General features: G+C 44.7%; 1 protein-coding gene and 1 pseudogene across 1 annotated transcript; one reads left to right on the forward strand and one right to left on the reverse strand.

Moving 5' to 3' along the window:
* Window positions 1-6,184, reverse strand: part of LOC101113328 (chromobox protein homolog 1-like) — a 19,972-nt pseudogene extending 13,788 nt beyond the window's left edge.
* On the forward strand, window positions 6,054-15,302 carry PGBD2 (piggyBac transposable element derived 2). Its single transcript, XM_004009450.5, has 3 exons — window positions 6,054-6,310; window positions 10,093-10,155; window positions 12,700-15,302. Exons 2-3 carry the CDS (start codon window positions 10,139-10,141, stop codon window positions 14,462-14,464), a joined length of 1,782 nt encoding a protein of 593 aa, XP_004009499.3. The 5' UTR covers window positions 6,054-6,310; window positions 10,093-10,138; the 3' UTR covers window positions 14,465-15,302.
* The last annotated feature ends 259 nt before the right edge of the window (window positions 15,303-15,561 follow it).

A 15,561-nucleotide genomic window follows, 5' to 3' on the forward strand; every position in this document is an offset into this window, starting at 1 on the left:
CAGGGATTGTGAATATTTTCATTATTTATATGAGCAAGATAAATTCTGAGTGTAACAAACCAGTCATCCAGGCAAATCTCAGATTTTTACTGAGCACTTATGCAGGAGAATATGACTTAGCTCAGGATCCTAACCATCAATTAAGACAGAGGTGGGTATGAGTTGAGTAAGTATTTCTCCATCTAGAAAAGAAAGCCAGTCAGTCACCTCCACTAACTTGTGAAGCAAGGTCCCAAAAGAATGAGGATTATGCTGTTGTTGTTGTTCAGTCACTCAGTCATATCTGATTTTTGCAACCCCATGGACTGCAGTACGCCACGCTTCCCTGTCCTTCACTATCTTACAGAGTTTGCTCAAACTCAAGTCCATTGAGTCAGTGATACCATCCAGTCATTTCATCTTCTGTCTCCCCCTTCTCTTCCTGGTCTCAATCTTTCCCAGCATCAGGGTCTTTTCCAATTAGTTGGTTCTTCCCATCAGGTAGCCAAATTGTCAGAGCTTCAACTTCATCATCAGTCTTTCCAATGAATACTCAGAGTTGATTTCCTTTAGGATTGACTGGTTTGATCTCCTTGCTGTCCAAGGGACTCTCAAGAGTCTTCTCCAGCACCACAGTTCAAAAGCATTAATTCTTTGGCACTCAGCCTTCTTTATGGGCCAAACCTCAATGTGTACATGACTACTGGAAAAAAGCATAGCTTTGAGTATGCAGACCTTTGTCAGCAAAGTGATGTCTTTGGTTTTTAATACGTGTCTAGGTTTGTCGTGTCTCTTTTTCCAAGGAGCAAGCGTCTTTTAATTTCATGGCTGCAGTCACTGTTCGCAGTGATTTTGGAGCCCATGAAAATTAAGTCTGTCACTGTTTTTATTTTTTTCCCCACCTATTTGCCATGAAGTGATGGGACTAGATGCCATGATCTTATTTTTTTGAATGCTGAGGATTATGTATCTAACACCAGACTCCTCCTCTCCCACCAAAACTGCTCCTTCTGCCATCTTGCCCTTTTCAGTCAATGACAACCCTATTCTTCCACCTGTGAAGGCCCCAAACCTTGAGTGTTCCCTGACTCCTTACTCTCATGTTCTACATCCCATCTATAAGCAAATCTTAACTCTACTTGGAAAATACTTTCCGAACGCTCCATTTCTCTCTGGCTCCACCATTCGCACCTTCTAAGTCACTATCATCTCTGGTCTGAACCACTGCAGTAGACTCCTGGCTGGTTCTTTGCTCTTGCTTCACCTCAGAGGACGCTTATAAAAGCTTCATCAGACTGCATTCTTCCTCCACTAGAACCCTAAATGCATGCAGAGGCTGGCCACATATCTGGCATATAACTTATCATCTCTCCAACTTCACTGTTTTGATTCCCCTTCTTTACTCAGCTGCAGCTATTCCATTCCTCCAAAGTGTTGGGGTACATCCCACTTCAGGGTCTTTGAACATGCTATTCTCCCCATCTCAAGTATTTCCCTGCTTGAATTCTGAGTGGCTTATTCTTCACATCTTTTGGCTTTTCCCTCAAATATAATTTTTTTCAGGGATATTTTCCATGACCGCAATATTAAAACAGGATACAACATCCCCCTTTTCTGATTTTATTTTCTCCATAGGACTTTCCACTTATAATAAATATCACATATTTTACCAGTTTGTTTATTATCTGTTTCTCTCACTGGAATGTAAGCAGTGTCTGTCACAGAATGGGCATTCAGTAGCTGTGTTGCCAAAATCTTGGCTCCCTGTCTGCCAATGCCAAATAGAAATACAGAGAGAGAGTTTGGGATAAACAGAAAAGAGTAGCTTTATTATTTTTGCCAAGGAAAAGGGAAACACAGCTGGCTGGCTCCTCAAGAGCTGTGCCCCCCTTGCTCAGGAATAGGGAGAGGTTTTATATCCTCTTAAAGGTCTTGCTTTTTTTTTTTCTTCTGTAGTCTCAAAATGGCCACAGCTGCTATCAGGCAACTCAGCAACTGGGTCTAGTGACCCTGCAGTTATTGGCCCATGACCTTCTTTTTGAAATGCAGAATACTACAAGAGTGTAGGGGGCAAAGAATGCCAGGTGCAGAGTATAATCTATATATCAGTCAGAGAGTGATTAGCTTTGTAAAGGACAATTCAGCTACAAGTGTTTGCTAGTAGCAACAGCCAAAGAACAACAAAGATTGTTTAACTCCTGCAGGCCTGTTTGACTGGTATGTGCCAAAGGCCATTCACTCATTTCTGTTTTTACTGCAACAGATCTTGCCTAATGTGTGAATGAATGAGATGTAGGCATGGGGAACAAAGGAAGATAGGAAACACTGCACTTATGTTACCTAAAATAGCACCCCACCCTCCCAGAACTCATCTACCCACTTAACTTACTTCCTTTTTCTTCACAGCACCTATCACCTTTGACACTGTTTCTTGAGTGCCTCTTGTATTAAAAAGAGACTCCAATGAGAATAAGAACTTTTCTGTTCTCTGCTATATCTTGTTTGCAGGCCATCAATACAGATTTGCGGAATAAACAATGACAAACTTGAGTGTGCCCTTGGCTCCAGAATCTCACAAATGAGGATGATGACTTATTTTCCTGACCTAGGTGGTTTACACTTTACACTAACCAAAATCCTTATGGAGAAATGCCAACTTAGAGAAGCCAATACAGAATCTTTACTACTTGGCCCCCTTCTTGAATATTTAGCACGATTTGGTCCCAGGGATTTTTGTGTTTAGAAAATCCCTTGGAGGTTAAGGCACCTTTTACTGTAAAGTACACTCATATATGCCTTATGGAACTGAGTCTCAAAGTGTGTGTATAGGGAGGAGATGGGGGTAATCCTAGGTGGAAGGGGGACTTTGCCCACCACCTCCTTCAGAGCACCTGCAGACAATTTTGGTTGTTGTCAACTAAAAAAAAAAAAAAGGGCACAATGTGAGAGTTAAGTTTTATTCGAGGCACCTCAGATACCTCTGAGAAACTGCTCCACAGAGGCAAGGGAGAAGATCAGTATATATGTGATTTTAGTAATGGGGGGAGTACCTGCAATCGAGCACATATTTTCCAAAAAGTTTCTACTAGTCTCGTGAAGCTTCTGCTAGTCACAAGAAACAGTCATCACCATGAAGGATTTTGGTGCTTTTCTAGATATGAGATGATATGAGACGTGGGCTCATAAAATCAGCTCCTGAGAATACTTAACTATCTGAAGAACCTGTCCTGCCAGTTTTTCTCTGAGCACGGAGCGCCTCATTTCTTCTCTCCAGCCTCAACTCCTTCAGGGAGTGTTGAAGGTCAGCAGCTGCAGCCGCACATGACTTAATCCTTGTAGAAGTAGATGGAAAGCACCCATGGCAAGTACCAGTTTGTAGTTGATGTTATCATAACTAGTGGAACGGGGGTGTGGTTTGCTACTGGCCCCTAGGGGATACAGCCAAGGGATGCTCAAAAGCCTAACTCAGTGCTACCAGATTTAGCAAATAAAAATACCTATAGGTAGAATCAGCAAAAAAGGTCTTAATGACCTGGATAACCATGATGGTGTGGTCACTCCCAGAGAACCAGGTATCCTGGAGTGTGAAGTCAAGTGAGCCTTAGGAAGCGTTACTATGAACAAAGCTAATGCAGGCGATAGAATTCCAGCTGAGCTATTTCAAATCCTAAAAGATGATTCTGTTAAAGTGCTTCACTCATTGTTGTTGTTCAGTCGTTAAGTTGTGTCTGATTCCTTGTGCCCCCATGGACTGCAGCACACCAGGCCTCCCTGTCCCTTACCATCTCCCAGAGTTCACTAAGTTCATGTCCATTGAATCACTGATGCCATCCAACCATCTGCTGCCCTCTTCTCCTTTTGCCTTGAGTCTTTCCCAGCATCAGGGTCTTTTCCAGTGAGTTGGCTCTTCACATCAGGTAGCCAAAGTATTGGAGATTCAGCTTTAGCATCAGCCCTTCCAATGAATATTCAGGGCTGATTTCCCTTAGGATTGACTGGTTTGATCTCCTGGAGGAAGGAACAGCAAACCACTCCAGTATTCTTGCCACAAAAACTCCATGGACAGTATAAAAAGGCTGCACTCAATACGCCATCAAATTTGGAAAACTCAGTAGTGGCCACAGGAAAAGGTCAGTTTTCATTCCAATCTCAAAGAAGAGCAATGCCAAAGAATGTTCAAACTACTGCACAACTGTGCTCATTTCACATGCTAGGAAGGTAATGCTCAAAATCCTTCAAGCTAGGCTTCAACAGTACTTGAACCAAGAACTTCAAGATGCACAAGCTGGATTTTAAAACGTCAGAGGAACCAAAAATCAAATTGCCAACATCTGTTGGGTCACAGGAAAAGCAAGAGAATTCCAGAAAAATACCTATTTCTGCTTCACTGACTATGAGAAAGACTTTGACTGTCTGGATTACAACAAACTGGAAAATTCTTAAAGAGATGGAAATACCAGACCACCTTACCTGCCTCCTGAGAAACCTGTATGTTGCTCAAGAAGTAACAGTTAGAACCAGACATGGAATAATGGACTGGCTCAAAACTGGGAAAGGAATATGTCAAGACTGCACATTGTCACCCTGCTTATTTAACTTATATGCAGAGTATATCACGCAAAACATTGGGCTGGATAAATCACAAGCTGGAATCAAGCTTGCAGGAGAAATATCAATAACCTCAGATATGCAGATGACACCACCCTTATGCAGAAAGCAAAGAGGAACTAAAGAGCCACTTGATGAAAGAGGAGAGTGAAAAAGCTGGCTTAAAACTCCAAATTCAAAACACTAAGATCATGGCATTTTGGTTCCATCACTTCATGGCAAACAGATGGTGAAAAAATGGAAACAGTGAGAGACTTAATTTTCTTGGGCTCCAAAATCACTGTGAATGGTGACTGCAGTTATGAAATTAGAAGATGCTTGCTTCATGGAAGAAAAGCTTGACAAACCTACCATTAAAAAGCAGAGATATCACTTTGCTGATAAATGTTCACATATTCAAGGCTATGGTTTTCCAGTAGTCAAGTACAGATGTGAAATTTGGACCATAAAGAAGGCTGGGTGCTGAAGAATTGATGCTTTTGAACTGTGGTACTAGAGAAGACTCTTGAGAGTCCCTTGGGCAACAAGGAGGTCAAACCAGTAATCCTAAAGGAAATCATCCCTGAATACTCATTGGAAGGACTGATGCTGAAGTTGAAACGCCAATACCTTGCCACCTGATGGGAAAAGCCAATTGGAAAAGACCCTGATGCTGGGAAAGATTGAGGGCATGGGGAGAAGAGGGAGACAGAGGATGAAGTGGTTGGATGGCATCATCGACTCAGCGGACATGAGCTTGAGCAAACTTTGGGAGATGGTGAAGGACAGGGAAGCCTGGCATGCTGCGTGCAGTCAGTCCATAGAGTCACAAAGAATTGGACAGGACTGAGGGACTGAACAACAGCGTCACCAGATGAAATACTTAACTGCTAGATTAATCTTATTGTTTAGTCTTGTCCAACTCTTTGCCGCCCTATGGACTGCAGCATGCCAATCTATTAACCTTGGGGTATATATTTTATCTGAGAGTCGAACTTAACTGAGCACCCTGATTTATATCTGGTGATCCTACCTGCAATACACAGGACAGGCCTCCACGACAAAGAATTATCCAAACTAAAAAGTCCAAGGTGTAAAGTTGAGCACGTTATCCAGATTACTGGGCCAAGCCTCGGAATTTCTGATTAGGTATTTCTGGGATGGAGCCCCAGAATATGCATTTCTATCATGTTCCCAAGCGAAAGCTGTTGTTGAATTATATTGGAGAACCACCCAGCTAGAGAGAAAAAAGGTTTCGTGGCTCCGTTAGTAATAGAGAGGAAAGTGCCTAGGCTAGCAAGTAAAGGAACCGGGCGAGTGGAGGGTGCAAGAGGGGCCGAGTACATTTCACTGCCCTGGCCCTGGCTTCAGAGGCACTTCCGGGTTTCCCCTAAGCACCGCGGAAGCCCCAAAGTCTCGTTGGTTGCTGGGATCGGGGGCGTGTCCCAAGCAGGGGTGTGTCTTGGGCGGGGAGCGGAAGGCGGGCCGAAGGCGAGTGGAGCGCTCTCTTGCCGGACGTTGCGCTGCCGCGACGGCCGATGCCAGCAACGCCGAGAAGCTCTAGGCTCCGCGCTACGAGTGGTAACTGGCACGAACCACGAGGCTCCAGTCTGTTCATCGCAGGTCGAGGTCGCTCCGCTTGCACCGCCTACTATACCCCTCTTGGATGTGGGAGCGGAGGACCGTAGCGATGTTTTTTCTCAACGGTGCCCCAGGCGTTGGGCCTCGTTGCCGCGGGCGGACGGTGAGTAGGTGTGACTGGTACAGGCACAACAGACCTCGGGGCTTCGAGTTCAGAGAGCCGTTTGAGGGGGTCCCCCTTTGGGGCGGAAGGCGGGGCCGGCACCGGGGCGGGGTCAACTGGGGCGGAGCGAGCGTGGGGGTGGGAGCCTTTGGGCTAGGCTGGGCTGTGGGAGAAGCGGGGGCCCGCTAACGCAGTATGCGCTAAGGGAGGAATGGCTAGGGCCCTTGGGCGGGATCGGGGGCGGGGCAAGGCCGGGCTGGGGCGGGAAGGACTGCTGTGGGCGGAGCTGGGGCTGGGGCGGGCTGACGCTGGGGGCGGAGCGGGTGGACATCTGTGGGCGGGGTCGGCGGGATCGGGCGGGCTTAGAGGCCTTGCCCTTTAGGGAGAGAGGGGGTTCTGCGTGGGGATACGCTGTGTGAAGGGCGCTTTTGGCATTTCCAGTTTCTGCCTGCTTCTGGGATCGCTGAGGTTGCATAGCATCTTTGTTTTCCTCTCTTCCCCTTTTTTGTTTAGCATTGAGATGAGTATGAGAAAGAGGGCCCCCGTATCTCACAAAGGCCATTCTTGAGCCGTTTTGCACCTGGCTTGACTTTGAGGCATTTACGTTTATAAAATCTCTTATTAAAAAATGTTTTTTCTAAGTAACTTTAAAAAATGAGAAAATTTTGAAAACTAATACAAAGAATCCCTACATTCGAGTCACCTGGGTTCCCCAAATGTTAACATCTTACTTAAGAGAGCAGTTAGCGGAACCAGGACACCAAAGATCTACAGACCTTGTTCAGAATTTTTTTGCTCTTCTCAACCATTTCCTTTTTGTGGTATGGGATCCAAGTAAGGATTTAGTTCCATTTAGATGTCCTGTCTCATTGGAAATTTTAATATTTTAAGCACTAGAGGTCCCCTCACCTCCAAGATCCTTCAGAATGGCTCTAGGAACATCAGATCTCAAATCTAAGAGCCTTTTCTTCCTGGGTGCCAGAGCCAGTTGAGAATGTCCAGCTGAGCCTCTGGGAATGTCCAACGGAGAATGTCCAACTGAGCCACAGCTTTGCACACCTGTGCCTTGACACATCTGGCCCTTGACTGCTCAGCATCTCCTGGTTTTTCTATCTCTCAGGTCAACCTCCTGCCCTTAGATCTCTTAGACATCTCTGAAGATGTCCTCCTTTTCCAGCTTCTCTTTCAATGTGGGCTTCCTCCCTGGGTATCACCTGTGGCTTCAGGGATTCTTGTGGCTTTGGGGCTTCCACAAATCCTCAGAAAACTGACTCACTAATGATTTTAGCCCAGGCCACTTCTCAGACCCAGAGGGACTGTGGCCTTTCAGTACCTTTCTGGGTTATCTCAAAGGCATTTCCATCCCAATATGTGCAAGACACAGCTCCGAATCACCCACATCTCATGCCGTTCTTGTGCTCCTGGCCTCTGTGAATGGCACCACCCTACCCTAGCCACTAAGCCTTAACTCTGGGAGGCCTCCCTGATCAGCCCTCTCCCATCCCCTCAATGATCCAAACTTGTTGGTTTACTTTTTGAATCCTACTTGGACTGGCCCACTTTTTGCCGTAAGCCCCACCATTCTGATTATTGCTCTTATCTCCCTACATCTGCTTTGGTGCCCCCACTCAGCTGTCTATACCACAGTCAGAATAAACTCATTAAAATGTAAACCCCACTGTGTCATGCTCTGCCTATAACCTTTTTTGATTTCCCTTTGCTTTACGATAAAGATAAGTCTCTTTAAACAGTGCCTTCAAGACATGGCATAGCTGATCTAGTCTCTTTGTACACTCTCTCCCTTGGGTTCTCTACCCTGTCCTAATTGTCTTTGCTTTCCCGCTTATTTGCTGTTTCCTCTGCTTGGGATGCTGTTCTCTGCCTCCTCGGGGAATTTGTACTCTTTTGGAGGGTTTCTTTCCTAGGGGAGGTCTAATTATCCTTTCCTTAGAAAGAAGTTCTGTGACTTTCCTGACTAGATCTAACCAAGTCCTGTTTTGTAGATCTTAATCTCGCCTACCTCTTCTTTTTGGTAGCCTTGTTAGAGTAGTGATTTTATACATGCTTAGGTGTCTAGTAGTCACTTATGTGTTTGCTAAAGGAGTGTCTCTTTCTGGAAATCATTCCCGTTGGGACTTTTCTTAGCCTGCAGAGGCACTGTTTACTCTTGTCCATTTCCTCTGGTGGTTCTGTCAAGAAGGGCAAGGATGGAAGGGCCATACAGTAGGGAATGGAGGGACTGAGGAGCACAGCCAGAGAAAGAGAGAAATGGCTTTTCCTACCCTTTCTGCCTAGCTATCCCTTCTGTTCTTGTTTGAGTCCACTGTATCAGTTGGCTCTCCATTGCTAGACATTTCCTATGCAAAGTTTTAGAGAATCTTTAGGAATGCATTTTTGTTAGGGTGAATTAAGTATTGAGTTCCTTAGTACTTTAGTAAATAGCTGTCTTAAAGCCAAAAAGTTAAAATGAAAATGAAATCCTGCTATAGAATTAGGAGAATGCCCTGTAGTATGGCCATTTGTTCTTCAGCAGAAGTTGTTCAGTTCAGAAAGTATTTACTGTGTGCCTGTTACATGCCAGGGACTGTGTTGGCTTCTAGGGATCAGTCAGTTCAGTCACTGAGTCATGTCCGACTCTTTTCGACCCCATGGACTGCAGCACACCAGGCTTCCCTGTCCTTCACCATCTCCCGGAGCTTGCTCAAACTCATGTCCATTGAGTCGGTGATGCCATCCAACCATTGTGTCCTCTATTGTCCCCTTCTCCTGCCTTCAATCTTTCTCAGCATCAGGGTCTTTTCCAGTGAGACAGTTCTTCATATCACGTGGCCAAATAACTGGAGCTTCAGCTTCAGCATCAGTCCTTCAGTGAATATTCAAGGTTGATTTCCTCTAGGATTGACTGGTTTGACCTCCTTGCAGTCCAACAGACTCTCAAGAGTCTTCTCCAACACCACAGTTCAAGAACAACCTACTACAGATTTGTTGGAAGTTTGATATAGTTAAAATTGTCCATCCTCCTTTGAGTTTCTGTGTTTTCTAAAAGAAAAGTTTCCCCATGCTGTGGTCATTAATATACTTCAAAAGTTTTAAAGTTTTCCTTTTTTTTTTTTTTTGCAATTAGTGCTTAATAAATCTAGAACTTCACTGTCTAAAAAGTAGCTACAGTCCACATGTGACTATGTAAATTAGAATTACTAAAAATTACATAAAATTAAAAATTCAGTGTCTCAGTCACACTAGCCATATATCCGGTGCTTAATCTCCACATGTGTCTCATGCCTACTCTATTGGATAGCACTGATACAAAATATTTCTATCATTGTGGCAAGTTCTATTGGCAGCACTGACGTAGGACAGTAGTAGGGAACACTTGGTGATGTCTAGAAACCGTTTTGTTTTTCACAACAAGTGGGATAGTTGTTCTACTGGTACATACCAGTAGAACAATAATACCAGTATTATTACATAATAAATGGAGGCCTGGGACGCTGTTAAACATCACATAATACATAGGGAAGCCCCCTACAACAAACACAATGCCAATAGTTCTGATCATGGGAAACCCTGTCCCAGAATGTATTTTGTTGTGAGGTGTGAGATGGAGGAGCTTCTTCTTTTCTCCTCTGACTAGCCAGTCAACTACACATAATTTTCTGTGTGTACTTGATCCAGTTCCCTCTGGTTGGTAGTGAATCTGGAGATTTTTTTCCCTCAAATGATAGAGAAGGTCCTATTGTCTTGCATATGATTTCTTAAAACTGACTTCCATTTTCTTACAGATTCTTAGACTCTGCAAGTAAAGATAACCTGTGTTCCCAGTATATCATGGCTTCATCTTCAAGGTAGGAATAATGTTTGATGAAAGGCTTTATGCTAGTATAGTTGACTCTTCAACACATGGGTACTAGGGTTGCTCACCTCTGTGCATTCACAAATCTGTGTGTAACTTTATAATGGAGCCCTCTGCACTGCTGGCTCCAACTGAGGATCGTGTAGTACTCTAGTACATATTTACTGAAAAAGAATCCATGTATAAGTGAACTCACATAGTTCAGTTCAGTTCAGTCTCTCAGTTGTGTCCGACTCTTTGCGACCCCACTGACTGCAGCCCACCAGGCCTCCTGTCCATCACCAACTCCCAGAACTTGCTCAGATTCATGTCCATCGAGTCAGTGATGCCATCCAACCATCTCATCCTCTGTTGTCCCCTTCTCTTCCTGCCCTCAATCTTTCCCAGCCTCAGAGTCTTTTCCAGTGAGTCAGTTCTTTGCATCAGGTGGCCAAAGTACTGGAGCTTCAGCTTCAGCATCAGTCCTTCCAGTGAATATTCAGGACTGAATTCCTTTAGGATGATCTGGTTTGATCTCCTTGCAGTCCAAGAGACTCTCAAGAGTCTTCTCTTAATTTACATAGTTCATACCTGTGTTATTCAAGGCTAACTGTATTTACCCCTTTGCTTTTGAGTGGCCAAGTTTATAACATTTTCAGCTCTCAGTCCTGCCAGCCACCCTAAGCACTTGTTGTCTATGAAGCACCAAGGAGGGAGAGGAGAAAGGAAGATAGGAGAAAAGGCAAGGCAGACAAGGGAGTGTGGATGCAGCTGTGTAGCTCTAGTTCCACACTTGATCTAAAGATGTGATTTGCTTTCCCCATCCTTCAAGACACAAGAGGGTTCTGTGTGGGGCTGCCTAAGTTCCTGCAAGCTTTCTCACTGTAGGGTGTGAATAGCCAGGCAGAGAAGGTGTTTGAGGGCCTGTGGGTGCGCAACAGCTTGAGTGGTGAGATTAGCCAAGACCATGGCTGGGCAGGTGTGGATCTGCTGCTATAGACCATGGATGGCTGGAGAGGGCATGAAAAGGGCTGATGCTCTTTGAGAACATGTCTTCGTTTGAGGTCTGTGGAGAGGCAGAGTTTCAGGTTTCCTCTCCCTTTCTGGCTGGCCCAGGGAGCTTGAGGTGTACTTCATCTCCCCAGAGGTCAGATGTCTTGTGCCCTAGCCTCTAGCATGGGGGCTGGTGGAGCCAATGCCCTGAAACTGAGGTTGGAGTGAGTCTCTAGTGCAACCTAAACTCCAAAACTATAGGGCAGGCCTGCAGAGAAATAGCCTTCATGGTAAAATCTTATCCTCCCTCTGGTGTGTGGCTTTTCTCATGCAGTGGCCAGGAAATAGGACATCAGCGTGCCTACCTTCTCAAGTCCAGTCTGTTCTCATAGCCACAGTGATGTACTGACCACTCACTGTCCTGCTCCGTACCCCTTAGGGACTTCCTCTGATAACCTGGAAGTCCTCATCAGGACTCTGGAACCCTGTGGAGCCTTGGCCCTGGACCTAGCTACCTCTGCTCTACTCTTCTCCCCTCACTGTGGTCTGCAGTGTCACTAACCTCCTTGCTCTTCATAGACATCAAGTCCCTTCGGCCACAGGGTCTTGTGCCTGTACCTGCAGTTCTCTCCATCTGGGATACCCTGTGTCCAACTGTCTGCAAGGCTCACTCCTTCACGTTGCCAGTCTGTCTGCCCTGTAAGCCTTCCCTCATCATCTGTCTAAAGTAGCACCCCCAGCTACTTGAATACAGCTGTATTCTCTGTCCCTTATTCAGGATGGCTCTCATCACTACCTGATGCCATCCTGTATAGCTACTTGCTTGTTGATATGTCATTTGTTTCCTTCATTTGGAAACAAGTGCTATGCAGATTGGGGAGTGGAGTATGGCCACTGTAGTCCCTGAGCAGCACTAAATACAAACATCTCTTGTATTTGGTTCCCACATGGACAGGCAGAATTAGAATAGCAGGGGTTTCCATGTTTTCAATCCATTTGGCAGGCAGTATACAGATGTTGAGGGAGCCATCTGAAAATCTGTCTGAATCTGGCTAGGTCTTGAATTTGGGTAGTGAGAGTTCAGGTAGGGATAATGAGAATTTGGGAAGTGAGGAAACTTATATTTGTCAAGTGAGTAAGAACAAGGGAAGAGAGAGGTAAGGCAGAAGCACAAAAGCAGGGCTGCTCTGGTCACTAAGTCAAGAGACATCAGTGGAGGTCACTTCAGCAGCCCAACCTTCCCATCGGCAGTTACTGTTAACCAGGTGATGACAGTGGCGTCTGGACTCATCACTAGAGGGAATCCTCTATTCAAAGACTTGAGAAGGAAAGGAAGTATGGAATACCTCTTTAGAATGCCTCCCTTTATTAAAGCACAGATTAGAAGAGTAATCTGTGTTTGTCTGGAACATTGACTTATCTGGCACATTGCCTGGTGGTGTTGGATCTGAGATGCTGTTACAGTGGGCGTGCCCCCCTCTTGAGCAGTGGTTTGGTGGAGTTTTCTGCTGAAGCACTAGCTTTCCTGCATGGCCTCTCTTCATTCTGTTTCCTGTCATTGCAGCGGCCTCTCTACTGGGAGAAGTACCAGCTCAAAGCTGAAGTCTGTGAAGTTACTTGAGGTTCTGAATGCTCTGGAAGAGGAGGAATCTGGCCACAGTAGGGAGGAGATCTTCATTGCACCGCCCAAAAATGCTGCAGGGGACTTCACTGATGAAGACTCAGGTGATGAAGATGGCCAGCAAGGAACCCATGTGCCTGGTAATGTGCTGCATGCTTTTGTGGTTCCTGAGGACTCTGGCACCGGGGAGGAGGAGGAGGATGACCTGGAGCTGCAGCCAGCCACGAAGAAGCGAAAGGCAGTAGTGGAACCTCAACGTATTTGGACCAAAAGAGATATCCACCCGGACTTCAGCAGTTGGACAGCAACAGATCCTCATATGGAAGATCTCAAAAGCCAGGAACTGAGTCCTGTAGGTCTCTTTGAACTGTTTTTTGATGAAGGAACGATTAATTTTATTGTTAATGAAACCAATCGTTATGCTAGGCAGAAAAATGTCAACCTGGGTCTCACAGCCCAGGAATTGAAGTGTGTCTTGGGCATTTTGATTTTAAGTGGGTATATCTCTTATCCAAGGAGAAGGATGTTTTGGGAAACATCTCCTGACTCACATCACCATCTTGTGGCTGATGCAATTCGAAGGGACAGATTTGAACTGATCTTCTCATACCTGCATTTTGCAGATAACAATGAGCTTGATGAAAGTGATAGGTTTGCCAAGGTCAGGCCTCTCATCGTACGCATGAACTACAATTTCCGGAAACATGCACCCTTGGAAGAGTTCTATAGCTTTGGCGAATCCATGTGTGAATACTTTGGATACCGGGGGTCTAAGCAGCTGCCTGCAGGGAAGCCTGTGCGGCTGGGCTACAAGATCTGGTGTGGAACAACCAGCAGGGGCTATCTGGTGTGGTTTGAGCCCTCCCAGGGCACACTGTTCACTAAGCCAGACAGGGGCCTGGACCTGGGAGGCAGTATGGTAGTGAAATTTGTGGACGCACTTCAGACGCGTGGCTGTCTGCCATACCACATATTTTTTGACAAGGTTTTTACAAGTGTCAAATTGATGTCCATTTTAAGGAAGAAAGGAGTGAAGGCCACAGGAACTGTTCGTGAGTACAGAACTGAGCGTTGTCCCCTTAAAGATCCCAAAGAACTGAAGAAAATGAAGAGGGGTTCGTTTGATTACAAAGTTGACGAGAGTGAGGAGATCATTGTGTGCCGCTGGCACGATAGCAGTGTGGTCAACATCTGCTCCAATGCTGTGGGCATAGAGCCGGTGGGGCTGACGAGCCATCACTCAGGAGCAGCCAAGATACAGACCCAGGTTCATCAGCCATCCCTGCTGAGACTGTACCAGGAGAAGGTGGGGGGTGTCGGCCGTATGGACCAGAACATCGCCAAGTACAAGGTGAAGATCCGGGGTATGAAGTGGTACTCGAGTTTCATTGGTTATGTTATTGATGCGGCCCTTAACAATGCTTGGCAGCTGCATAGGATATGTTGCCATGATGCCCAGGTGGACCTCCTGGCCTTCCGAAGATATGTGGCCTGTGTGTACTTAGAGAGCAATGCAGACACATCTTCCCAAGGGAGGAGAAGCAGGCGGCTGGAAACTGAGAGCCGCTTCGACATGATTGGGCACTGGATCATCCACCAGGACAAGAGGACCCGATGTGCCCTGTGCCACTCACAGACCAACACCCGCTGCGAGAAGTGCCAGAAGGGCGTCCACGCCAAGTGCTTCAGGGCATACCACATCCGGTAACGCCTGATGGGCAGAGGGAGCCCTCTGGATATTTGGTTTGCAATGAGATGTTTACAGCTAATTATATAGAGCATTTGGGGCACTTATGTGTGGTGTTGACAAAAAGAGACCTGAGTCCTTGATTTGGTTTTGTGTTTTTCCCCATTTTCATTACAGTTACCTTTTAATTATATTCTATTATGCTTACATGTAATATACATTAATATTTATATTAGTAATCATAAATTTTTGTAAAGATATATTTTATACAGCTATTTATTTCAACTTATGGGCCCTTTTTATTCAAATAAAATTCTTCCTTTGGGGTATAGCTGTCTGGTAAGAACAATTGAATGTAACCAAAACCTTAGAGAAACTTGTGAACAGTAAAAAGATTTTATAGTATATGCTATCAGTTATACTAATCTGATATAGGCAATATTGTATCAGTATGATGAAGGATATCTTAATCATATTTATTTCACTTTTATCTAATGCTAGCAAGCTTTCCAGGGGTAGATAATCTGCCATTATTTATCCAGCTGACTAGATTTCTAGAGTTTGTATTTTCTTGATAAAAAATATTTTCCTAATACATGTATATCCATATGGAATCCATTTTTATAAATAGTGTGAAGGAGGGAATTTTTTCACCCAAAAGGATGGTCAGCATCATTTATTAAAGATTAAATATATTTCCCTAATGATTTAATTTCTGCCTTTAAAAATTCCTGAACTTTGGGGGAAAGTATTGAAACAAAGAAAAACGTTTATATTGGAAAGTCTAGTGGAATATAATCCAGAAGAATATAAGAAATCCATATAAAAATTTGGACTTAATAAAAAACCTAAGAAAGCATGTTGAGTATTTTTATTTGGGAAAGAACTTGCTACAATAGCACAAATAAAAAGAGTATATTAATATATTTGACCATATAAAACTAAAACATCCATTAGCAAAGGAAAACATGAGGAAATTGAGAAGATATGTTTCACATTATTCCATTTGTAGTAGTATCTTCAGTGCAAAAGGATCCTACAAACACATAGGTGGCAAGAATAAAATGTTCACTTATATATAAAAGAACAAATGGAAGATGAACAGTGAAGATACATAA

This window comes from Ovis aries, chromosome 5 (genome assembly GCF_016772045.2).
Source record: "Ovis aries strain OAR_USU_Benz2616 breed Rambouillet chromosome 5, ARS-UI_Ramb_v3.0, whole genome shotgun sequence".
Lineage (NCBI taxonomy): Eukaryota > Metazoa > Chordata > Mammalia > Artiodactyla > Bovidae > Ovis > Ovis aries.